The 26,952-nt window shown below is 35.8% G+C and overlaps 1 protein-coding gene across 4 annotated transcripts in view; it reads left to right on the top strand.

The window, feature by feature from the left end:
- Positions 1 to 17,278, top strand: part of LOC128988996 (zinc finger protein 708-like) — a 56,354-nt gene extending 39,076 nt beyond the window's left edge. For 2 of the 4 annotated variants that reach the window (XM_054410842.1, XM_054410841.1), the window contains one exon: positions 15,174 to 17,278. In XM_054410842.1, coding sequence (XP_054266817.1) covers positions 15,702 to 16,997 — 1,296 coding nt within the window. In that variant the 5' untranslated portion in view covers positions 15,174 to 15,701 and the 3' untranslated portion in view covers positions 16,998 to 17,278. Of the gene's footprint in view, positions 1 to 8,142; positions 8,219 to 10,056; positions 10,156 to 15,173 lie in introns of those variants that run through there. The other 2 variants (XM_054410840.1, XM_054410843.1) reach the window with 2 other exon arrangements.
- The last annotated feature ends 9,674 nt before the right edge of the window (positions 17,279 to 26,952 follow it).

Genomic DNA, 26,952 nt, shown 5'->3' with positions numbered 1-26,952 from the left:
TATTGGATAAAAATAAAATTTAAATCTTTTTACAATCAGAAAGTTAATTTTATCACAGACTATTTAAAAAATAGCTCAATTAATTAGTGTCGTGACAGTGGGATTTAATAGTATAAAGTATGAATTGTTGAAAATATTTTTGAAGTTTAATGCAGAATACCAATTTTTAACTCTGTTTATAAAATAAAAGGGCTTTAAAATTATAATTTCAATTCGATTTTGGTACTATTAAAAATAGTCATGACAATCCAAATTAATAAAAATAATAAAGAAAAACAGACACAACTAAATTTGTAAAGCATGAGTATCTTTCAGCATGCCTTGCCCCAGTAGTGGAGCAATGAAGTCAACGTTATAAACTGGGCCTTGCTTGCTCTGATGACAAGCATTGTTAGCTGTTGGTAGTTAGTTCCCGCATTGGTCACGACCTCAACATGAGTGCGAGCGTGAGCGATAACATTCTTTCAGCATTCCAGCCACATCCGCTAGGCGCGCAAGGAAATTTCCTGGCTTCATCTGCTTGTTACTACAAAGTATATAGTCAATAGTCACATGACGGTTGTCGAAACTGCTTACGTTGCAGATGCCAGCAACAGTCCGGAAAAAAGCTGCCGATTTGATCTACGGCAAGAGGAAGTCAAGGGATCAGAACAATCCTTGAGGTCACTTCAGTCTTCTGCATCACGCACTTCCCTCTCCTGGGAATTACACTTGGAAAGGAAATTTCAACCCTAATTTAGTTTAGAGAACTATACAGGGTGATTGATATAAGTGTGCCAGCTGTTTTATTCAAAAACTATAAGAGATATAAAAAAAAGTTAAAAGGTAAGTGCCTTGGATTTTCTATTTTAAAAAATGTAGTCGAGTCAAAAAAAAGTATTTTTCCAATATGGCCGCCAACTTTGTTTTTTCTTACAAAGCACCATGTAATTTATGATGTATTCCAGTATAAAATTAATTTTAAGACAATTTTACTCTTGTGTTTTTTTTCATACACCTAACTGTTTCAAAGATAATAATGGTTAAAGTTGTGAAATTTTGAATAGTTTTTGAATAAAACAGCTGGCGCTTGCTTAGGCTTTTAAAAAAAAACTAAAGAAACTAATAAAGTGTGTGTTTTGAGTAAAATAATTATTGCTTAGTATAAAATGAATATATTTGCCAAGTTTGATCAAAAGATATCTATAAACAAGCAAACTACAACATTTTACAATATTCTCCATAAGAATAACATGGGAATTTTAAATTAACAATTTTTTTATTTTTCTCCGTAACCAATAACCGTACAAAAACACTTTGATATACTGAATTGTTTGTTTTTTTAAGCTCTTTAAGAAAGTTTAGAGAAAAATTGGGAAATTTTGTGTTTTGAGGGTCAAAAGTGAGAAAGACCAATTTTTACCCCATAAAACCCCCCATAAAACCCTGTTCCCATGGTCCGATCATGCTGGATCGCTAACTCATTCAAGTTTATCCCGCCTTACACCTTCAAACCTAATTTAATCAAAATCGGATAAAAATTACTCAAGTTATCGTGTTCACGGACACATATTTGGTCGTGGTGTACATAGAATAAAATTATGACCAAATAAGTAATAGAAAAGTATTTTAATAAGAGTTAAATTGTGTGTACATTCCTGTAGAAAAACAAAGATCAGACTAACTTAATGCGTTGCTATGACAACGTCATCAGCTGACGCTACACCAGCCCCCCACGGAGAAAAGGAATCTATACATCATTTTGAAAAGTAACCCGTGGTCGGATTTGTCTTCCAGAACGAGTTGTATAAGAATTCGTAGATGGAGTTTGACAAGATGGTGGTAGTTTTGAGGATTCCTCTGCTTGTCCAGTCGGCACCAAACGTTTCGTGGGCTCAGGAATAGGACTTTCATCTGCAATAATATAGGCTGGCTTGACCCTGTCCAAAGATACCTTAGTTTCTTGGCCTCTTACAATGATGGTAATTGTCTTTTCGTCACGGCATATGACCTTGTAAGGACCAGAATATGGAGCCTGTAAAGATTTTCTTAAGCTGTCTTGTCGGAGGAATACAAAGTCACAAGTATTGAGGTTCTTGAACACAAACAACCCTGGTTTAATGTGGCGTGATGCGGGTGTAGGTCTTAGTCGATTCATATGCTTACGCAGCCCTGATACCAATTCTTGTGGCTCGTTGCTCTCGTGGGAAGGTATTACGAAAAACTCTCCCGGAAGACGCAGTGGTTCTCCGTACACCAGTTCAGCTGATGAAGCAGTGATGTCCTCCTTGAAGGCAGATCTTATTCCGAGAAGGACAAACGGCAGTACTTCGGTCCAGTCTGATTTGCTGTGAGCCATTATAGCAGCTTTCAACTGGCGGTGGAGTCTTTCAATCATACCGTTGGCTTGTGGATGCCAGCTGGTAGTGAACTGGAGCTTTATGCCCAACTGTCGTGCTAGGTCTTTAAACAAAGTCGATGTGAACTGGGATCCGCGATCACATGTCAACTTTTGTGGGCATCCAAATCGAGCTATCCAAGTAGAGACAAACGCTCCAGTAACAGATTCGGCAGTTATTTGATCAATAGGACAAATTTCAGGCCAACGAGTAAATCTATCTATGATAGTTAGACAGTACCTAGAAGATTTTGATAAGGGAAGTGGGCCAATTAGGTCAATGTGGACATGAGAAAAACGTTCTGTAGGTGTATGAAAATCACCAAGGGGAGTAGAAACATGTCTAGTTATCTTAGATCTTTGGCATGAGAGGCAAGATTGAGTCCATTTGTGGCAATCCTTACGAATGGAAGGCCAGACAAAACGATCGCAGATAAGTTTTGTTGTGGCACGTATTCCAGGATGACTCAGCTTGTGGAACTGGTCGAAAACTCTACGTCGCAGTTCTGATGGCACAAAGGGTCTAGGAGTTCCTGTTGAGGTGTCACAGATAAGGCTCAAATGGGTTCCAGGAATCGGAACTTTCTCCAATCTAAGAGATGTAGTACTTTCTGAAATGAGATTTTGAAGTTCTTCGTCTGACTCTTGTGACTTGGCTAAGGATTCATGATCTAAAACAGTTGAAATGGCTTCAACACGTGACAAAGCATCAGCAACTATATTTTGTGAACCACTGATGTGCTTTATGTCTGTCGAAAACTCAGAGATAAATGAAAGTTGGCGTAACTGAGCTGGAGGCAACTTGTCACGGCGCTGTTGAAAGGCATAAATAAGTGGTTTATGATCTGTGAATATAGTGAAAGAAGTTGTTTCCAAGAGATGACGGAAATGCTGCACAGCTTCATAAATAGCGAGGAGTTCTCTGTAGTATGCAGGCCAGATGCACTGTTTGGATGATAGTTTCTTGGAGAAAAAAACTAGTGGTTGCCAAGAGTCATCGACAAACTGTTGGAGGCAAGCACCTACACTTACTCCAGAGGCGTCTGTAAAGAGACCAAGAGGAGCATCAGGTTTAGGATGAAACAATAGTGTTGCTGATGATAAGCTAGCCTTGCATGCTTGGAAAGCTTCTTCTGTCTCTGGAGTCCAGGGCACAGGGAGGGAACCTTTTGAATCAGCGTCACTAAGTAGGGAGTGCAGAGGTGCTTGAAATTCAGCGGCCTTTGGCAGAAACCTACGATAAAAGTTCATAATTCCCAAGAATCTGCGAAGACCACGCATTGTCTGAGGTAACTGGTAGTCTTGTAGAGCAGTGACTCTCTCCTGAGGTGGACGTGTCCCAGCAGATGAGACTAAGTAACCTAAAAATTTAACTTCTGGTACACCAATTACACATTTAGATGGATTTACAATTACTCCATAGTCAGAAAGTCGTTCAAACAACATTCTTAGGTGTTCTTTATGTATTTCTTCAGACTGGGAAAATACTAAAATGTCGTCAATATATGCATAACAAAAATCAAGGCCGTGAATAACTTCATCTATGAATCTTTGAAATGTTTGACCCGCGTTGCGTAAGCCAAAAGTCATGAATGGAAATTCAAACAAACCAAATGGAGTGGTGATTGCTGTTTTTTGGATGTCATCTTCGTGGACGGGAATTTGGTGGTAAGCCTTGGTCAAATCAATGGCAGAGAAATGCGTACAGCCTGCTAAATTGAACGAGAAATCCTGAATATGTGGTACAGGGTATCTGTCAGGAACAGTACGAGCATTTAAAGCGCGGTAATCACCGCAAGGACGCCATCCATTTTCACCTTTAGGCACCATGTGCAAAGGTGAGGACCAGGGGCTTTCAGAGGGTCGAGCAATACCAAGCTTAACCATCTCCTCAAATTCTTTCCGGGCAGCTTTCAATTTTTGAGGATGTAAGCGACGTGGTCGACAGTGAACAGGAGGACCAGGTGTAACATTTATATGATGAACTGTTTTATGTTTCACAGCACGAGGTAAGCCTGGAGGACGAATAATATCAGGGAATTCAGAAAAAACTTCTGCCAATGGAGAAGAGAAAGATATAACTTTAATACTAGTTTGATTGTTGTTAGAAACTATTCCCTCGGCATTCAATCCCGTTTTCTTGTCAACCAAACATTTCATTTTGCAATCGGGTAATAAGTGATAGTGTGAAAGGAAGTCTGAACCTAATATAGGTATTGAAACATCCGCTACCACTAGACTCCAAGGGAAATTACGTCTAAGGCCTAAATTAAGGGTGAGAGGCATGGTACCATAAGTCTTTATTTCACTGTTATTGGCAGCACTTAGTGAATAGCTAGTAGGAAAACGTTTATATTTGATAAGGCGTTTAGGAAAACACGACACATCAGACCCGGTGTCGATAAGGAACCTAGTTCGTGAATTTCTGTCCATCACAAAGAGACGGCCGCCAGCATTTGAACAATCCGTTGCGGCCTCTACGGATTGTTGCTGAGGTTTCCCTGAAAAGAGCACGGAGAAAGACATTTGGTAGCATTGTTTTTGAATTTTCTATGGTACCAGCACCAGTTCTTAGAGGGATTAGGTTCGTTTCCTGATCCACCACGAGACTGGGAACGACCCCTAGGTCTCACCTGTGTATCTCGTACTCTGGTTTCTGATAATGCTTGAACTTGTTTAGAGAGGGATTCTATTGCATTTAATAAAGAAGTGTTACCTGAAGAGACTTCACAAATACCAGGTGTTGAAGGAATGTCAGCTACCTCCATGATCTTATCAGCCAGTTCTGCCAGTTTGTCCAAGGAGAGCTCAAGTTGCGTAGTCAATATGGCTTGTGAATGAGGAGGGAGTCGTCTGAGCCACAGTTGACGAAGCATGTTGTCTTGAAGGGGAGTCGAGCCCGCAAGAGACCTAAGATGCCTCAAAAACTGAGAAGGCTTGCGGTCTCCAAGGTCCTCTTCACTCAGCAGCCGCCGCACACGTTGCTCTTCGGATGCAGAGAGGCGTTCAATCAGTTTCTTTTTTAGATGTCCGTATTTGTCGCCTTGAGGAGGGTTTGTTATGATGTCTTCGACTTCAGCAGCAATTCCTGTGTCCAATTGCGAGACCACGTAGTGAAACTTGGTGTCGTCGTTGGTAATTCCAGATATAAGAAATTGCGAGTCAACTTGACAGAACCACAGACTTGGTCTTTCAGGCCAAAAGGGCGGAAGTTTGACGGCTACTCTGTTCACCGACATGTTTTGAGAAGTGCTGGGTTGTCCAATCCGTTGACGAAGTTCTTCATTCGCAGTTCTAAGTTCGGCGAGTTGAGTCTGCAGGTCTTCTAATGACATCGTTCGAAGGAGGAAACACAAAAGATTTAAACTCTTCAAAGAAAATAAGTCTTTAGATAACGGTTGTAGTCGGGGTCACCATTTTGGTCGTGGTTGTTCGTGTACATAGAATAAAATTATGACCAAATAAGTAATAGAAAAGTATTTTAATAAGAGTTAAATTGTGTGTACATTCCTGTAGAAAAACAAAGATCAGACTAACTTAATGCGTTGCTATGAAAACGTATTAAGTTAGTCTGATCTTTGTTTTTCTACAGGAATGTACACACAATTTAACTCTTATTAAAATACTTTTCTATTACTTATGAAACTTACTACTTTTACTTTACTTTTCTATTACTTTTCTGTAGGTGTATGAAAATCACGTCGGGGTCACCATTTTGGTCGTGGTTGTTCGTGTACATAGAATAAAATTATGACCAAATAAGTAATAGAAAAGTATTTTAATAAGAGTTAAATTGTGTGTACATTCCTGTAGAAAAACAAAGATCAGACTAACTTAATGCGTTGCTATGACAACGTCATCAGCTGACGCTACACATATATATATATATATACATATATAAAAATTTGAACTAATGGTGTTTTTGGCCTCTGGGGACATCAAAATGAAAAAGTAAATCGGTCCCGGGCCTAAGTCCATGAGACCTACGGTAATAGCTACTTCCCTATAGGGAAATTCGCTAAAAAAACAATTATGTTAAAAATTACAAAATATTGTGTAGCTACAAACACACAAATGCTGAAACGGGTTCTTTATGATATTTTTAAAACAAAACTATATGATATGAACTATGATAATTTTGAAACTTTCGTTTAAGTAATAAAACATGTATACTCATATTTGTAGACAAGAGAAAAACACTACTGTATACTATTAAGCTGGCATTCATTGCTTACCCCTTCTCTTTAAAAACATTGTTGGTTAGATGACCTCAGCCTTATTTAACATTTGCACTCATTGCTATATTTTTATACAGTATTTCAACTTTCATTTCCAGTTTCGTTGGCTATGTGTTTTCTTATCTTGCGTTAGCATTACTATGTTGCCAAGTTAAGAGTACCTACTGCTTTGTCGAAACAATATCTTTTTAGAGAACTCGAATAGTGCTTTTGCAGATTTAACTTTTATTATTGTTTAAAGTTTTACTTAAATGCTTGAAAAAAAAATCATAAACATTAACACAGATGCAGATTATTGGCATCTTCTTGGATGGCATTGTGTCATTGCCTACTCTTAACAAAAGTATGGTAAATTTCTCTTTTATTACCTATCAATTTATTTTTTAGTACCCATCAAATCATCTGTGTTAGACCATCTCCCGTCACTCACTACGGCAACGTCAGGGTCATCTTATGCGATCATGGTACCATCGTAGCTATCTCGAATGACCACAGCAATTCACCCAGTTGCAATTCACATTTTAAAAACCGCCATATCTGGTTTTAGTAAATACCCCCGCCGCAGCAAACCTGCCGTCTAAGCGAATTTCCATTTGGCTGAATTGATTTTCAATCGATCTATTTAAATAACATTAGGTTTAACAAGTACCTAGGTTTGCTGCTACAAGGAAACTAATAAAGTGTGTGTTTTAAGTAAAATAATTATTGCTTAGTATAAAATGAATATGTTTGCCAAGTTTGATCAAAAGATATCCATAAACAAGCAAACTACAACATTTTACAATATTCTCCATAAGAATAACATGGGAATTTTAAATTTACAATTTTTGTGGTTTTCTCCGTAACCAATAACCGTACAAAAACACTTTGATATACTGAATTGTTTGTTTTGTTAAGCTCTTTGAGAAGGTCTAGAGAAAAATTGGGAAATTTTGTGCTTTGAGGGTCAAAAGTGAGAAAAACCAATTTTTACCCCATAAAACCCTGTTCCCATGGTCCGATCATGCTGGATCGCGAACTCATTCAAGTTTATCCCGCCTTACACCTCCAAACCAAATTTTATCCAAATCGGATAAAAATTACTCAAGTTATCGTGTTCACGGACACATATATATATAAATCTATATATATATATATATATATATATATATCAATAAATTAATAACTTAAAAAAAGGGTACTAAATGTTTAATTATTTATTTCATTTATTAATATATATATATATACATATATACAAATTTGAACGAATGGTGTTTTTGGCCTCTGGGGACATCAAAATGAAAAAGTAAATCGGTCCCGGGCCTAAGTCGTACCATGAGACCTACGGTAATAGCTACTTCCCTATAGAGAAATTCGCTAAAATGCAAATCAAATAGTTGGGCTTTCTGAATATCAAGCTAGAAATGTAAATAAACAAATGTAAACACGGTGGTTTTGCGCTTTGTGAGTTGTTTGGTCGGGTTATGTTTACCTAGTCTCCGTTCCCTCAGACAGCTTGAGACGTCCAGGATCCGCTGGCTAATCTTCCTCCGTTGTTCGCTACTACTTCTTGGCCTTCGGAAGATTCTATGGTGTTGATCTACACGTACACTACTGGATACGGGTGCGTTCACACAGAAAGCTGGTTACAAGTAACATGTTTTCAGCGCTTGCTCAAAGCGCTTAAGAATTTTGTTGTGGGTAGGATTAGGGAGTACTTACCTACCTTACCCCTTGGCACTACAGCCAGATGTGGACCTTGGCCTCGTGCCTCCAATCATTTCTTTCTTTTGCTTTTTCTTTCCATCACCTTACATTCAATTTTCTCAAATCCTCCTCCACATCCTCCTGCCATCCTTTTCTAGGTCTTCCTTACTCCAATTATATTGCTTTATAAAACTCTCCTTTGGAGCCTATCTTCTTTCATCCTCTCGACGTGGCCAATCCATCGTAATCTTGAGGCTTTTATTATGAACATAACAATATTTTTCTCCCGATTATTTCATTAATTTTGTTATTATGCCTAACTCTCTATCTTTCACTGGGCCACATATCCTTCTACATATTATTCTTTTGAAAATACGGAGAGATTTTATATAGTCTGCTGTTAACGTCCATGACTCTGAAGCATTCGTCACAACTGGCCTAATCAATGTTTCATAGAGCCCTATTTTTGTTGTTTTTTATATTAACTTTGATTTAATTACTTACCATTTTGAATAAAAAAACTGTGTTACCAGTTTGTCAAGTTTGATCAAAATGTATCCACAAACAAGCAAACTACAACATTTTACAATATTCTCCACATGAATAACATGGGAATTTTAAATTTACAATCTTTTGAATTTTCTACCAATGACTGTACAAAAACATGATATATTAAATTATTTTATTTTTAAGCTCTTTAAAAAGGTCTAGAGATAAATTAGGAAATTTTATGTTTTGAGGGTCAAAAATGAGAAAAACAATTTTTTACCCCATAAAAACCCCCCTGTAAAACCCTGTTCTCATAGTCCGATCATGCTGGTTCAAGATCTCATTCAAGTTTATCCGGCCTTACACCTTAAAGCCAAAATTGAACAAACATTACTCAAGTTGTTAACGGAAACACACACACACACACATACATATATATATATATATACTAGCAGAGTACCCGTCCTTCGTACGGGGTTGGCATCAAGTATAAAATGCTTACTAATTGCAGTTATACCTTTAGCTTTGCGACATAGTTACTAGTTAGTATAACAAAATAAGTAATATATAAGTTAAAGTTATACTGTAATGGGTATTTGTTGGATATAGTTTATTTTTAAATTCTAATAATAATCTATATATATAAAAGGCAAAGCCCTCACTGACTCACTCACTCACTCACTCACTCATCACTAATTCTCTTACTTCCCATTTACCTAGGAGGCTGAAATTTGGTACACTGATTCTTTAGACATTAAATAGGAAAACTAAGCTGTTTTTATTCTGATCGGACTCTCGGACTCCGCCCCAGTTGCTCTGGAGATTCCCATGTTAACCTTATGAGTACTCATATTTAAATGGAATTAATGAATCTTAACAGCTGTTTCAATTAAACAAGTTGGTTCTGTTCTATGATGTTCAATAGCATTAAAGTTACAAGGATTACCAACAGGGTGCAGCACTATATTATTTCTTTTACATTTATGACAACAGCTAATCTGCAACCAAAAGGTGAGCGAGCTTAGCGAACGAACTTCAACCTGGAGGCGAGTTAGCGTAGCGAACGAGCTAATCTGAAGGCAAGTGAGCGCAGCGAACGAGTTCCAACCTAAAAGTGAATGAGCGTAGCGAACGAACTTCAACCAGGACGTGATTGAGCCATGCGAACGAGCTCACTTATAAAGTTAAACAGGGCAAAGCCCGCGGGTACAGCTAGTGTATAATATATTTTGAATCTGCAAAATTTTCTAGTTTGGATTGTTTCAGCGATCAGTGCAGAATGTGGCGTAGCCAGGTTTTTTGCGCCCTGGAGCAGAAGTAGCACAACCCCCCCCCCTCTCACTCCTAACTTTAGACAGGACTCGGGTAAATATCTTTTTGATTCAGTGCAAATTTGTTGTTTACGAGCAATTAAATTCAATAGACATAAAAAAACACTTTCAACTGAAAATAGAACACATACTACATCTAGTACCTAATTCTTTTTTTACGCTCTACGGTGCCATATTTAGACCGATTGAATCAAAATTTGTATATTCGTTAATACCACCACTATTAAAAACAATTTTTTTTTAAATGTAAATGTGCAAATATGTCTCAGAATATTAAGAAAGGGCATCACTTAAGTACAGTTAAGGCCAAGGGCTAAAGTTGGGGAACAGCAGCGCTATCTGTTTACATTAGATAAGACCATTGACTATTTGGTTGTTGTATTAATAGTCAAAGATAAAACTCAATTCCCTTTGTTTACAACTATAGACGTAGTTTTAAATTTTAACCATAGACTGCAGGACTTGTTACTTGAAGAGCAAAGCGGGAAATTGTATTTTTATTTTAACATCTGTTAACTAAGTCTGGTTCATAAATAAAGAGTTTTCTAGCAATTCTTGAAAAAAAAAATCCTTATCCTATACTCTAATACGAGCAAAGTTTGCTTGTATGTATGCTTGCACCAAGATCTCGAAAACGGCTCCGACGATTTTCTTCAAATGTTGCATATAGTTTATTTCTGGCCTAAAAACGAGTTTACTGCAATTAGAACTGCCAACAAAAATCTAATTACGTAGAAAAATGTAACTGAAAATCACATTTTTTTAACATTAGTCTTATGGGTTGCTAGGTAACCATGTTGGCTGAATTAAATAACAAGGAAAAAGTAAACAAAAGACTTGTAATAATTTGTCTATCCACAGTATACTAGCAAAACAAAATACAGTACAAAAGGAAAAAACATCAGTTGTTACTATTGAGCAAAGATTATACTGAAGATAACTCGATTCTATAGTCAAGGGTAGCAGTGTGGAATGTGGGATCTGTTTATATGACGATTAGATTACGGTATCTGCAATCCTTAAATGCTATGGAAAGGGAGGAAAACAGGTCCACGACATAGGAAGTGGTGAAGGAAGTAGTAAAGGCGAGCAGTCTGGAGTGAGGGAACTGTTTATGACGATTAAATTAAGGTATCTGCAATCCTAAAATGTAATGGGAAGGGAGGAAAACAGGTCCATGATGTAGGAAATGGGGAAGGAAGTTGTAAGGCTAGCAGTGCAGAGTGTGGGAACCATCTGTGGCATTTATATGTATCTGCAATTCTAAAATAGTATAAGGAAGGAGGGCAAACAGGTCTATACTACGACATAGGGAGTGGTGAGGGAAGTAGTAAGGGTGAGCAGTCCGGAGTGTAGGAATTGTTAATAATGATTAGATCAAGTTATCTAAAATTATAAAATGCTATGGGAAGGGAGGGAATCAGGTCCGCGACGTAGGAAGTGGTGAAGGAAGTAGTAAAGGCGAGCAGTCTAGAGTGTGGAAACTGTTTATGACGATTAGATTAAGGAATCTGCAATCCTAAAATGCTATGGGAAGGGAGGGAAACAGGTTCACGACGTAGGAAGTGGTGAAGGAAGTAGTAAAGGTGAGCAGTCCGGAGTGTGGGAACTGTTAATAACGATTAGATCAAGTTATCTACAATCCTAAAATGCTATGGGAAGGGATGGAAAGAGGTCCGCGACGTAGGAAGTGGTGAAGGAAGTAGTAAAGGCGAGCAGTCTAGAGTGTGGAAACTGTTTATGACGATTAGATTAAGGAATCTACAATCCTAAAATGCTATGGGAAGGGAGGGAATCAGGTCCGCGACGTAGGAAGTGGTAAAGGAAGTAGTAAAGGCGAGCAGTCTGGAGTGTGGAAACTGTTTATGACGATTAGATTAAGGAATCTGCAATCCTAAAATGCTATGGAAATGGAGGGAAACAGGTCCGCGACGTAGGAAGTGGTAAAGGAAGTAGTAAAGGCGAGCAGTCTGGAGTGTGGAAACTGTTTATGACGATTAGATTAAGGAATCTGCAATCCTAAAATCCTACGGGAAGGGATGGAAAGAGGTCCGCGACGTAGGAAGTGGTGAAGGAAGTATTAAAGGCGAGCAATCTGGAGTGTGGGAACTGTTAATAACGATTAGATCAAGTTATCTACAATCCTAAAATGCTATGGGAAGGGAGGGAATCAGGTCCGTGACGTAGGAAGTGGTGAAGGAAGTAGTAAAGGTGAGCAGTCTGGAGTGTGGAAACTTTTTATAACGATTAGATTAAGGAATCTGCAATCCTAAAATCCTACGGGAAGGGATGGAAAGAGGTCCGTGACGTAGGAAGTGGTGAAGGAAGTAGTAAATGCGAGCAATCTGGAGTGTGAAACCTGTTTATGACGATTAGATTAAGGAATCTACAATCCTAAAATGCTATGGAAATGGAGGGAAACAGGTCCGCGACGTAGGAAGTGGTTAAGGAAGTAGTAAAGGCGAGCAGTCTGGAGTGTGAAAACTGTTTATGACGATTAGATTAAGGAATCTGCAATCCTAAAATGCTATGGGAAGGGAGGGAAACAGGTCCGCGACGTAAAAAGTGGTGAAGGAAGTAGTAAAGGTGAGCAATCTAGAGTGTGGGAAATGTTAATAACGATTAGATCAAGTTATCTACAATCCTAAAATGCTATGGGAAGGGATGGAAAGAGGTCCGCGACGTAGGAAGTGGTGAAGGAAGTAGTAAATGCGAGCAATCTGGAGTGTGAAAACTGTTTATGACGATTATATTAAGGAATCTACAATCCTAAAATGCTATGGGAATAGAGGGAAACAGGTCCGCGACGTAGGAAGTGGTGAAGGAAGTGGTAAAGGTGAACAGTCCGGAGTGTGGGAACTGTTAATAACGATTAGATCAAGTTATCTACAATCCTAAAATGCTATGGGAAGGGAGGGAATCAGGTCCGCGACGTAGGAAGTGGTGAAGTAAGTAGTAAAGGCGAGCAGTCTGGAGTGTGGAAACTGTTTATGACGATTAGATTAAGGAATCTACAATCCTAAAATCCTATGGGAAGGGATGGAAAGAGGTCTGCGACATAGGAAGTAGTAAAGGTGAGCAGTCCGGAGTGTGGGAAATGTTTATGACGATTAGATTAAGGTATCTACAATCCTAAAATGCTACGAGAAGGGAGGAAAACAGGTCCATGACGTAGGAAATGGTGTAGGAAGTAGTAATGCTAGCAGTGCAGAGTGTGGGAACTGTCTGTGGCATTTATGTATCTGCAATTCTAAAATGGTATAGGGAAGGAGGGCAAACAGGTCCACGACGTAGGGAGTGGTAAAGTAAGTAGTGAAGGTGAGCAGTGTGGAGATTGGGAGTGGATTAATGTATCTGCAATACTTTTCAGAGTAAACTAACAATTTTCCCCGAGCAAAGCTCGGTCCCCAGGTACTATATGTATATATAATACGTGACGGTGAATTTTACAAAACGCTACTCCTCCGTTAATAATGCACAGATTTTTACAAACGACGTGTCAAAATTAAGTATTTTTTGTGTAGACAAAATTCCGGTAAAATTAGTCCTCGGGTTTCGTCCCACAGGCCATCAAAATCCCAATGTATTTCTTATGAAGAAAAGATTTTGTTAACCTATACAGACAAATAATTCTTATTAATTACAGCTGTTCATGGTAAACACATCATATACACACAAGAGCGTTTGTTTTCAGAGTGAGTTCGTTTTCAGTTTTGATAACTGGAGTGTGATTGTTTACATCATCTTTGAGATGACTCTTTTAAGTCATCGGAAATTATGACTGTTATTCGTTTTGAAATAACGCCTGCAATACTTTGAAATTGCTCAAACTCGAGCAAAAGGTGCACTAGTAGATATAGATTTGGTAATCAAAATGAAAGAATGATTGGTTACTGAATGATGTATTTGTAGTTATCTTAAAAATGATTATGTTCATACCAAGGTGCATATTTTCCCAGTGTAACTTAATACAAAATTACATTATAATACCAAACTAAGTGTTATTTTCAAGAACGCTATGCACAGTTTTTGCATTATAAAGCTATCCACGATCCTTCGCCCCTTGATTCAACCTTCTTCTTGCATTAACACCTGTAATTTCCTCAACTTGGTGGACTTATGATATTTAAGGACTCAATTCAACTAGACGTTTGAATTTTTTCAGAGCAACGCATGGTGTTCTTGAAACTAAATCCTAAGAGCAACATGTTGTGCGTTTCCGGCTTAGGTGGGCAAGTCCATTGCTGTTCGTGACCGTTGCTAGATTTCAGTGTGCCTGGGCCTAAATTTACTTTGAAAAGCAGTATTGTTTACATTGGCTTTGTTTAATTTTCTATTACTACTTTACACAGCCACTCAGATGGCTAAGGCTTACCTCGACATCTCAGTCCTACCCTGACGAATTCTTTGGATGAAGAGTTGACAGTTTTATGGCTGTCTGTCTGTTTCCCAATAAATACAGTACGTCTATCTTGGGTATCCTGAGATTCTTTCTTCTTTGCTTTAAATATCAAACTTTTATTCTTAATGGAGTTTTTAAAAACATATTTTCTATGTAAACATCCTTTTTCAGTGGCCTTTACATAAACCATCAAGTGCAGCTTTTTATTAGATCCTAACAGAGGAATTCTTCAAAATTATTTACAATTTTGTAAAAATCAAGTGTAAGAAATGACTATGTGACCCTAATTTGACTTGTGTGTTCATTTTACATTTTAAATACATTTACGTTGGTCCCTGGTGTGACATAAAACTAAAATAATTCAAGAGCACCTGCACTGATTTCGGGAATGTACCCTTACCCAAAAACCATTTCAATATAAAACACTTTATGCTCACACTGTATATTTACATTCAATAGAACATTAAGACCATTTTTAATGATGCCACACTTCGCAAAGATGGGTTGAAGCAACAATCCTGATTTTTTATCATGATATTCATGAGCTAATATCGATTATTATAATTTTATAAATTGGCCGATTAGTTAATCCTAAATGAACAAACAAATAAATGAAATATATATGTCTAATAATGTATGGTTTGTTTCAGAAATGACAATAGACAATCCCAGACATAAGGAACAGAAACTTAAGTTTGTTGCGGTGAAGCTGCATATCATCTCTGACTTTAAACAATAGCTAAAAAAGGTGTTTACTTTCTATTAGACGCTACAAGAAAAAAGAAAGAAAGAAGAAGAAAGAACAAATGAAAGTCAATAAGTTGCTTTGTAAAACTATAATTTATCCTAAATTATAATCAAAGTTTATGGAGGCTTAGTAGGATTTGATAAATTTTTAAAAGCAACATAAAAGCTAATTATTTGATATAATTAGTAATGTAATGTAACTGAACTTAAAAGACATGTAAAAGATGAAAAATTCTCCATACATATTGTACTATATGGCGTATACACATCGGTAACAAGATTAGAGCAAGATATGTCTTCAAATAGAATGAAGGTCCTAACATTTAACAAATCCTTCATACAAGGGAAATTTAATGGACAAAAAAACATACTGACTAGTTGAGTCATTTAATTTAATTACTAGGGTAAAGTTAGATAGTAAAAAGTAAAAGATGTTAAAAACTACTAAAAAGCTTTCTTATCAGTGTCCATTATGCAGGATAATACTTTCACCACAGTGGAAAATGAGGAATCATATATTGGAGCATACAGGTGAGCACCCCTTTAAATGTTTGGTTTGTGAGAAAACATTTCTCCATCTACAATCAGTAAAAATTCATTTGAAGATGCATTCTGGAGAGCGACCTTATAAGTGCACCATATGTGGAAAGTCTTTCAAAACCAATAGCTATATGAATGTACATAGATTGGTTCATACTGGAAAGCAGCCTTATAAGTGCACCACATGTGGAAAATCTTTCAAATTCAAGAACAGTATGAAGGAACATACATTGGTTCATACTGAAGAGCGACCTTACAAGTGCACAATATGTGGAAAATCATTTACATCCAATGCCTATTTGAAGAAACATGCATTGGCTCATACTGAAGAGAGACCTTTTGAGTGCACTTCATGTGGAAAATCATTTAAAGCAAAAACTGTTTTAAAGAATCATATTAAATTGTTCCATACTGGAAAGCGACATAGTGCAAAGTGCACTATATGTGGAAAATCTGTCACATCCAATCACACTTTGAGGATACATAAATTGGTCCATACTGGAGAGCGACCTTATAAGTGTACTACATGTGGAAAATCCTTCAAATTTAAGAGAATTTTGAAGAACCATACATTGGTTCATACTGGAGAGAGACCTTATGAGTGCAATAAATGTGGAAAATCCTTTAAAGCCAATAGGGCTTTAAAGGAACATGCAATGGTTCATACTGAAGAGCGACCTTATAAGTGCACTATATGTGGAAAATCTTTCAAAGCCTATAATTCTATGAAGAAACATAAATTGAGTCATACTGGAGAGAGACCTTATATGTGTGATAAATGTGGGAAATCTTTCAAAACCAAAACTGTTTTGAATAGGCATACATTGAGTCACACAGAAGTGCGACCTTATAAGTGCAATACATGTGAAAAATCCTTTAAATTCGAGAGCTATTTGAAGAATCATAGATTGATTCACACTGGAAGGCAAGGTTATAAGTGCACAATATGTGGAAAATCATTTACAACCAATTACTATTTAAAGGTACATACATTGGTTCATACAGGAGTGCGACCTTATAAGTGCAACATATGTGGAAAAAGCTTCGCATACGAGAGCAATATGAAGGAACATACCTTTGTCCATTCTGGAGATAGACCTTATAAGTGTGACACATGCGGAAAGTTCTTTAAAAACAAAACTTGTTTAAAGAAACATACACAATATAAACACAAATATAGAGAATAAGTTTTTGGCATTTTTTGCAAGCAAATTCTTTTTAGTTGTTTTCACAAGTATGTAATTTTTATTTTCATTTTTTTTGTGCCATACAGAATGCACCATGTGTATTTTCAGGAATATGTTGTACATCAATTTAGAACGTGTTTCTCTGTACTTGTGATTTTTGTAAATACTAATCATTTAAAATAAGAGTAGGGTTCTAATTAATCTTTGTTTTATCTGAAGTTTCTATGGGCTCTCAGGTGGAATTTGGATTAAATCATAGGTATTCTTGGGATTAAGAATATTTCTCCTTTAAACTTACAACGAGGTGAGACCTCGGGTTTGCGTCATTGCGTTTCTTTTGACAAATCCTTCAAATAGAGGAGTTGCTATTTGAAAATAATAAGTCACCCCCATTTTGATGTGCTAAATCCCATTTTACAATAAAATGAACTCAAGAAATTAATTTACAATTTTAAAAAGTTATTATGGGCCTTGTATGAGTTAGCATGTTAGTGACAAAATTACAAAAAATATAAACATAAAATCAAAACAAAATGTAAGAAATTCCAATCACGTTTTATTTACAGCGTGGGGTGAAAATTGAGAAGTTTGCACAATACATCCTTTTGGTCAAGTTTTCGACCACGGGGAAAATTATTTGACTCTAGTATGAAAATAAAAATAAAATATTTAATACCCAATCGTTTAATTTTTAATATAAAACTGTAATTCTATTTCTTATTATATTTTTTTATGTAAAAAAGCGAGAACAAGTTATATCAAGAGAGAGGCTTATCGTTGCCAAAGACCAAAATTATTTTTTTATTAATATGTATTAAGTTGTTTTATTTTAAGTTTTCAAATCTATTTAATTTATTTTAAATCCATCCTATGTAATATAAATTTAATACAGACATTAACTTTATAAATTACTTAAAAATAAAATTTAAATATAGGTAATTTAAGTTAAAATTTTTAAAATTGTATTTAAATTATAATTTATATAATTTTAAAATTTAATTAATTATTTATTTTATTTTAATTTTATGTGTTTTATTCTGAAAATAAAAATATTTTACAAGATTATATAGTTATTTTTGCATAATACTTTACCATGTCATTCCTTTTCACAGTTTCCCAATTATCTAAATTGAATCATATTTGTAATTTATTTATAAAAAAAACATAAAATGAGTCAAAAACGATTTTTGTCTGCTTATTTACACAAAATGAATTTTAAAAAAACTGGGGAAACAATTTTTTGAAGTCTACATATATTCATGAGAAAGAAAAGGTTAGACAGTTTAAAACTTCCCAAAATTCCAACACAGCGTCAAATATCATAAACGTTGAACTTTTGCACATTTCAAAGATCTCTTGAGCGATGCCCCTGCATATAAATCTATACACTACTGTGAAGATATAAAAATTAAAATTAAGTTTGTTACGAAATTGCAAATCTAGGCATGAAGAGGTTCTAGTTTATTGCAAAACTAGCTTTCTTAAGTAACAAAACATGTATGTCATGGGCAGACGTCCTACCTACGTACATAATTTTACATAGACTCTTTCAATCTTATTTATCCACAATTAACTTAATTTCTGTCAGTTTAAAGTTTTTTTCAATATACGGTACCAGTCATTTTTAATTTCACCAGTGCTAGTCATTTCCCTTGTTGCCCCCGCACCATTGGTCTACACCGCTACTATGTAATGTGTTATTTCGATTAAGTACTACAAGATCAATACATCTAGATTACAAATGCTACTTGAAAATTTGGATTGTTTCAATGTAGATTTTGAATTTGAATGCCTGCTCCATTTTAAAATTCTCAAGCTGATCTCCTTTTTTTACTTATTTATTGCAAGACGTTTGTTTCAGTCAAATCAGCTTACCGGTATCATCAAGAGATCCAGTGTTTAAATTTAATTTTTTTTATAATTTATTAACTGATCAGCATTATATTGTTAGACAGGTCAAGTATAATATTATCTAAAACTTAGGGCTTAAGCAAAATCAAAACTGCTTGCTGGAAACTGATTCTCTGTAGAAAGAATAGAATTATTACCATTAAGAAGACTTATTCGTATGCATGGAATTGTCTTCGTTCATTCTCATACCCGGCTTCGGAGCTATATCTTAATAAAGTTTGTACACCAAGGATTCAACTGTCTTATACTTTCTTTTCCTCAACAAACCTTATTAAAATTGTATTGCCTGGCTTTCAAAGTTTGAACTAACATTGGTAATTTTGAACCTAAAATAGTAACATTGTCACATATTAAGTATTGTGCTTGGTAAATTTGTATCAGATTTTTTAGTTAGGTAAATTATGTTTTTAATATTGGACATTTATAAACCAAGGTATTTAAAAACATGCAGGGTGTGTCCCGCAATTCTTCACCAACATTTTCAGGTATTATTCCAGTACCATAGCTAAACCAGAATATCATTTTTTAAATATAAAAACTTGATAGTTACCTGTACAGCCGCATATTTTTTCACCTAACAATTTTTATTTTGATATCAGCTTATTGTAATACTGTAATTTGAAATTTGGATCTTTGACTGAAAGCTATGTACTAAAGACACCTTTTTAGCTATGTTCTCAAATTAAAATTTGTTAGAGAAAATAAATATAAAATGGTAGCTGTATGTGAAACTATAAAGTGTCTGCAATTTTAATATGGCATTCTGGATTATCTTACGTACAGGAATAATATGAGGAACAAAATAGCATAATTTTACATTCAAATAGATGGGGGTCAGCTATGGTAAATGTTCTGATTGAAAATTTGGTACAAACGTGTAAACCTACGTTTACCTTCCCCGTAGCAGCAAACCTAAGCACTCGTTAAATCTAATGTGTATTTAAATAGGGAATAAATATGTATTATGTATTATTCAAACGAGTTCGCTATCCAGCAGAATGGGACCATGGGAAAGGGGGTTTATGGGGTAAAAATGGGGTTATCCCATTTTTGACCCTAAAAACAAAAAAAATTGCAATTTCTTTTTAGACTTTTTTGTAGAGCTTAAAAAAAGAAATAATTTAGTATATTGAAGCGCTGTTGTAAGCCTAGCGGTCACGGAGAAAATTCAAAAATAGTGTAATTTTAAATTCTAATGGAGAAAATGAAAATTGTTGTAGTTTACTTGTTTATGGATATATATTGATAAAATTTGGCAAATTTATTTATGTCATCCTATACTATTGACATATGGTAAAAAAAACACTTTTTACCTTCCCCGTAGCAGCAAACCTAAGCACTCGTTAAATCTAATGTGTATTTAAATAGGGAATAAATATGTATTATTTCGATGGTTTAGTTCACAAATGTTGCAAGTCACACTTGGCCAACTTTCGAGAAAAATGGCAAAAGAAGATTTATAAGATTTTAAACTCAAAATATGACTTGGTTTATTTTGCATTAAAGGGAATAATTTTTGATAGGAACAAACATTATTAAGTTAATAATCGCTAAATAAGTAAATTTTTACAATTTGGATACTTTAAATTTACAAAATAAACTAGTGGAACCCCGTCGAAATCGACGGTTAATCTTGAGGTTTTATGTAAATTCAGCTAACTGCGATGGATAGAGTGAAGTCATTAGAATCTTAGTTAAATAGAGGGAGGATAAGCAATAATCATAAGTAATCATTAAGTAATCGTCATAATAAGTATGACGATTGCGTTCCCTAAAAAACGTGATTGATGAATTCGTTTAACACAATATTTCCTACCTTTTTATCGGCTTTAGGTTGCCCAAAAGGTTTTTAGGAGTCTTATAATTGTTTGTTCATGAGTTTGTTTTTCATACCAAAGCCACTTTCACTATATGGGAGAATGAGTTCATATAATTAGTCTATAATGTTACGGAAAGAGTCAATATTTATTACTAACCACTAATTCAATCTGCTTTAGGAAAATCATTCAGATTGTATCCGGATTTATAAGTAATCTTCATCTTTGGTCATAAAAATACAGAATTCTATCAGCATATTAAATCAGATTTTTTTGTTTGATAAAAATATCTGATTCTCCAGAAAGCAGTAACATTTGTTGTGAATAACTGAACCTTTTTAGAAAATAAGGCTTTAATAAACTTAAATTGTTACATAGTTGTCAAGGTAAACAAATCTCTAATACAAACAACAAGTAAATAAATACTTCAGCTGATTACTAAAAACAGTAATTCATAACATTCACCCCCTCAAAATTTAAACAATGTAATCAGCGAGGTAACTTGGTGGTTTTCTTGATCTTTTCGGCCTTTCTAGAGGTTGGTTTTCTTCAGAGTCTTGTTCAGGAATGAAGTTCGGTTGATAATCATCATTTGGTTGATATTCATGGTCTTGGATATCAAATGGAGTGACATTCTGTTCTGGATTGACATTTGGATCTGGATTAATGCCCGGCTCTGGAATGACATGTGGTTGTGATTCATCTGTCACCAGTTGAGGATTTTCTTTTAGCGTTGGAAGGACTTGGTCTTCTAGTAGACTTACACCCCCCCCTTGGAGAAAGGTGCTTGAGGGATACAGTTGACTTCCATCATTGTGTTTAACCAAGGCATAATGAGGGTTAGCATCTATCAGCCCTACTTCCTCAACTAAAGGATCAAATTTTGATGGCCGAACATTTCTTTTTAAGAATATCAGTCCTGGTTTCATGAGCCAAGCTGGCAGTGAGGTGCCATTGAGGGATCGCCGAGGATGAATGAAAAACCTTTCATGTGGCGTACTGTTAGTCGAAGTGCACAAAAGAGATCTTATGGAGTGCAATGCATCATTGAGTACATCTTCCCATTGTTCTACCTTTAGTGACCTGGACTTCAGAGCTAACAAGATTGCTTTCCACAATGTTCCATTGAACTTTTCAACTTAGCCATTCCCTGCCGGATTATATGGAGTCGTTTGACTGGTGGCTATCCCTCTTTCATGAAGGTAGTCTCTGAGTTCTTTTGAAAGAAAAGATGTCCCTCCGTCTGAATGAATGTAGTTTGGCATTCCAAATATTGAAAATAGATTTTCTAAACAGCGAACTACTGTGCTTGAGGACATATCACTGCAGGGATATGCAAAAGGGAAGTGTGAATATTCATCGATTATAGTCAATAGATATCGATTACGTGTGCAAGATGGCAAAGGACCCTTAAAATCTACATTTAGTCGCTCAAAAGGTTTTGTGGCCTTGATAAGGTGAGCATTTGTAGTTTTGTAGAAACGAGGTTTAATCTCTGCACACATTGGGCATTTGTTTGTCATTGTTTTAACATCCTCAACTGAGTAAGGGAGGTTTTTACTTTTTACCCAGTGGTACATCCTAGTGATACCAGGGTGGCAGAGTGACTGGTGAAGTGCAAAAAGCTTGTCATCACAATTTATGTTTGTGACAGCTCCACAAACGCGTGAAAATGCATCTGCGGTGACGTTTTCTTTGCCTGGTCTGTACTGTATGTCAAAAGAATAAGGTGACAACTCAAGACGCCATCTAGTGATTTTCTCATTCTTTATTTTATTAGTATGCCGACTGTTGAACACAAACGACAAAGCCTGTTGATCGGTGATTAATAGAAAATGTCGCCCAATGAGGAAATGTCTCCACTTCTTTAGAGATTCGACTATGGCTAGGGCTTCCTTCTCAATAGAGGAATGACTTTTTCACAATCGGTCAATGTTTTTGAAAAGAAAGCGACAGGTCTACCCTTTTGTCTTAAGGTGGCAGCGATAGCAAAGTCAGATGCATCTGTTTCCACAACTAATGGAGAAAGATCATCAATCACGGTAAGTATTGATTTTCCTATATGTCTTGTTTAATTTCCTGAAAAGCCAAAGCTGGCAAAGATGAGGGCAATATAGGAAAAGATTTGCAATCAATCAGAGGCCGAATCTTGTTTGAGAACTTGGGAACCCACTTTGAGTAGTGAGAAAATATTCCTAATGCACGTTTTAATTGAGATGCATTAACTGGCAATGGCAAATCTAACAAGGGTTTCAGACGCTCTGGATCTGCTTGCATAGACTGGTAGCGAATTTGATATCCTAGGATTGATATTATGTCTTGAGAAAATTTGCTCTTCTCATTGTTTAGAGTAATATTATATTTCTTAGCTACCTTTAAGAATTTATTCAGCCTTTCATCATGTTCTGACTGAGTTTTTCCGGCTACGGTTATGTCATCAATGAAAGCCCACACCCCTTCTAGTTCTTCAGTGGAAATAATCTTATTAATCGTGCGCTGAAAAGCAGACACACCATTTGTCACACCAAATGGAACCCTACAGAACTGATAAAGTTTTCCTGCTGCCTCAAATGCTGTGAAGCATTTTTCATGTTCCGATACTGGTATTTGATGGTAAGCCTCCTTTAAATCTATAATACTGAATACTTTATTTTCAGCTATTTTACTAGCTATGTTTTCAATATTAGGCAAGGGGTAGGCATCCAATAGGGTAAACTTATTTATAGTTTGACTATAATCTATTACTAATCGCTTTTTATGAGATGAACTTTTGGTAACAAGCACTTGTGCACGCCAGGGAGATGAACTTTCTTCAATTATACCACTTTGAAGGAGTTTTTGCACTTCAGAGTTGATGTACTTTTCATCATCATTAGAATACCTACGAGACTTAGTTGCAATGGGCTTGCAGTCAGGTGATATATTATGAAAAAGGCATGGTGGTTCCACAGAAGCACAGGCAACATTACAAATGGACAGAGGTAACTTATCTCCTCCAAAATCTAGGTTCACTGAAGAATGCAGTTTCATTATATCATGACCAACCAATATGTCAGTGCACAGATTGTCAATAACAAACAGTTGTACTCTCTCATAGTTATGGTCAGAGAACTCTAAGTTTACATTAACATAACCTTTGATGGGTGACTTTAGGTTTGTGGAAGCCATAGATACCTGTTTCCGTTCTGGAATTACATGAAAACCATTTTCAATTACCACAGCTCGGTTTATAAAACTATCGGTACTTCCAGCAGTATCAACCAAAACTTCAACAGGTATTTTATTTGCATAACCCCGCACAACTGCTTTTGACAGTCCATTGGAGGCAGCCAGGCAGCTGCACATGAAAGCGTGGTTACTACCAAAGAAGAGGCATTAAAGGTCTTACCTTGAGTTTTCATCAACCTGCATACCTTCACAAAATGTCCCCTTTTCTTACAACCAGAGCAAGTAGCATCTTTGGCAGGACAGTTGTTTCGAGTAAAATGACGCCGGCCACCGCAGTAGAAACACTTCTACTGTATTCCAAAACTTGAACACAGCTCTCATCTATGACACAATTTTCAACCCAGAATTTTCTAAAAGCAATAAAGCATTGATTTTTGAACAAAACATTTAAAACGTGTCATAAATTCATCATTTTGGTGAAACTATAAAAAACTTGCCATGCAGTGGAGAATCCATTAAAAATAATAAATAATAATGTAAACATTTAATTTTGACAGTTTCAGTAGACCTTTGAATACAATTTTAATATTAACAGCTGGTTCATTAAAAGTAGTGTAAAACTATCCATATGGTCGAAATGTAAACAAAATTGCAGAGTGAACTTTAAAGGCCTCTGGGGCAGAGGCCTAAGAAAATTTACCTCGTTTCTCTTTTGAGAGCTCACCTACAGACCAATACCTTTCTTTAGACACCCCTACCAAGTGTCTACGCCCATCCGTTCTCTCAAATTAGCTGTGACAAAAACCTCGTTTTCCTCCATTAGTCCAGGAGCTGAGGGGGTTTGAGCATGCATGAAAGTAGTGCGCAATGTTATTGCTGATTATTGTAATATGGACTGTGGTGATCAAAATTACGTATGTCGCCTATTTCAAAAGTGGTCGATAAGGTGGGGGGAGGGGGCAAACATGGCGGTTTGCGCTATGCGTTAAAACGCTGATAGTTCGAAAACGGTAAAAGATAGAACATCGGTTAAAACGTCGTTGGAATTATAAAAATGTGGACAACAATAATGATTATTGGGTCCGAGGTCGTATCTCTATAAATAAACAAGTTATTGTATAAAATATGTAAAAATTGACTTTTCGTGTAGTTTTTTAACCGAAAGTAGAATTAATTTGTGAGTGTCGCAAAGAAGTAATATCAAATAACTTTGCTGATAGTTGTAATATGGACTGTGGTGATAAAAAATACGCATGTCGCCTACTTTTCAGGTGGTCGAGAACTTGGGGGGAGGGGGGCAAAGATGGCGGAACGCGCTATGCATCGAGACGACTGTAGCTCGAGAACGGTACGAGATAGGACATCGGTTAAAACGTAGTTTTAATCCAAAAAATATTACCAATAGAAAAGATCATTGGGTAAAAAGTTGTATCTTAACTAATAAAAAAGTTATAACAATAATAAGTTTAACAAAATCTACATCGTACAGCTATTTTTTTCGAAAATCGTATGGATTGTTGATAAATACAAGTGTAATTCCTTAATTACTCGGCTATATATTAACTAGATGCATTTTCTTATAAGAAAAAATATATTATTACGAATACATTTGGTTTAAAATGTAAAACACGGCCTCCAAACGCCTTGGGGTTCGTCCGATAGGTTGCCTCATAATTGCTGCGCAGTGCTGCTGATATCGGCACAACTGTTAATAAGAACTGAATAACTGGCATAACTGAATAAGAATCTGTTACATAATCATATTATAATAACCTACAACTTTATAATAATTAAAATTGGATTTGTAGTGGTAGTCTGTATTATGCGTATTATTATATGTAGTTTGGAGGCCGTGTTTTACATTTTAAACCAAATGTATTCGTAATAATATATTTTTTTCTTATAAGAAAATGCATCTAGTTAATATATAGCCGAGTAATTAAGGAATTACACTATTATTTAACTACACTATTATTGCATTTAACTACACTATTAATTACACTATTATTGACTACTCTCTCTACCGTAGGCTACTTATAATCAGTGTGCGTCTGTGCGAATCGGCTGCAAATCTCACTTCAACGCTTTTCACACCGTAAAAATAGCAGAATTGCTGTTTTATTGTAAAATTATTGGATTCAAAATGCATATCGTATAGGCCTATGATGGAATAAAAACATATTTCGTCACACAACATTTGTTTACAAGAAAATTCTTCACATTAAAACTGCAAGAAACTTTGTCTTTATATGTGTAAACTAGCTGATCTGAATTGTACACGGTTTTACCTGACTACTGAATTCCCGTACGTAGGACGGGCTAACACCTCGTCTCATATACTATTATTTCGTCAAACAAGATACAATGACAATCTCTGTTTGTATCATAAATTGTAAATTATAATAAATTTAAGAATCTCCGCCCGAGGGGATATTTAGAATTGCCTCTAGGTCAAACGTAATAGCCCCTTTTGTGATGTCAGTTTCAGCATATTTTTTGTCTTCCTCTTTAATTGCCATCACGTCTTTCATGAGTTTGTAGTTCCCATTCATTTTCAATATCTGACTTTCCCTAGGGTAAACACATGAGTTACCCATATTCAACCATTGATTACAAAATTATTAATTACGCTCAATAACCCCGTAGACCGATTTACCGAAATAACAATAATAATAAATACAACACAATAACAATAATAAGTCGTTAAGGAGTGGACTGTTAGATATACTGATCTTTTTGACTTGAAAAATGACAATTTAAGGACAGTTTTCTTATTGAATATACTTTTTCATCACTCCGTAACGAAAGTAACTATTTTCTAGATGATTTTACCTATTAAAACTGCCAAAATTTTTCTATATGCGTGTATAAACTAGCAGTTCTGCATTGTTTCATTTTTAATAGACTACTTCATTCCCGTACGTAGGACAGGTAAACAGCTGGTTAGATATAAAATTATGATATGTAATAAAATACGAAATAAACGAGATCTTTGTGCAAGCATACCAACGAGAAGCATAACATACATAGCTCACATACAAGCATATACATTGCTCATT

The sequence above is a fragment of the Macrosteles quadrilineatus genome, unplaced genomic scaffold, assembly GCF_028750875.1.
Source record: "Macrosteles quadrilineatus isolate MER2022 unplaced genomic scaffold, UCM_ALF_1.0 Scaffold_3__2_contigs__length_128488019, whole genome shotgun sequence".
Taxonomy (NCBI): domain Eukaryota; kingdom Metazoa; phylum Arthropoda; class Insecta; order Hemiptera; family Cicadellidae; genus Macrosteles; species Macrosteles quadrilineatus.
The sequence above is the reverse complement of the archived record's forward strand: the minus strand, read 5'-3'. Positions and strand labels throughout refer to the sequence as shown.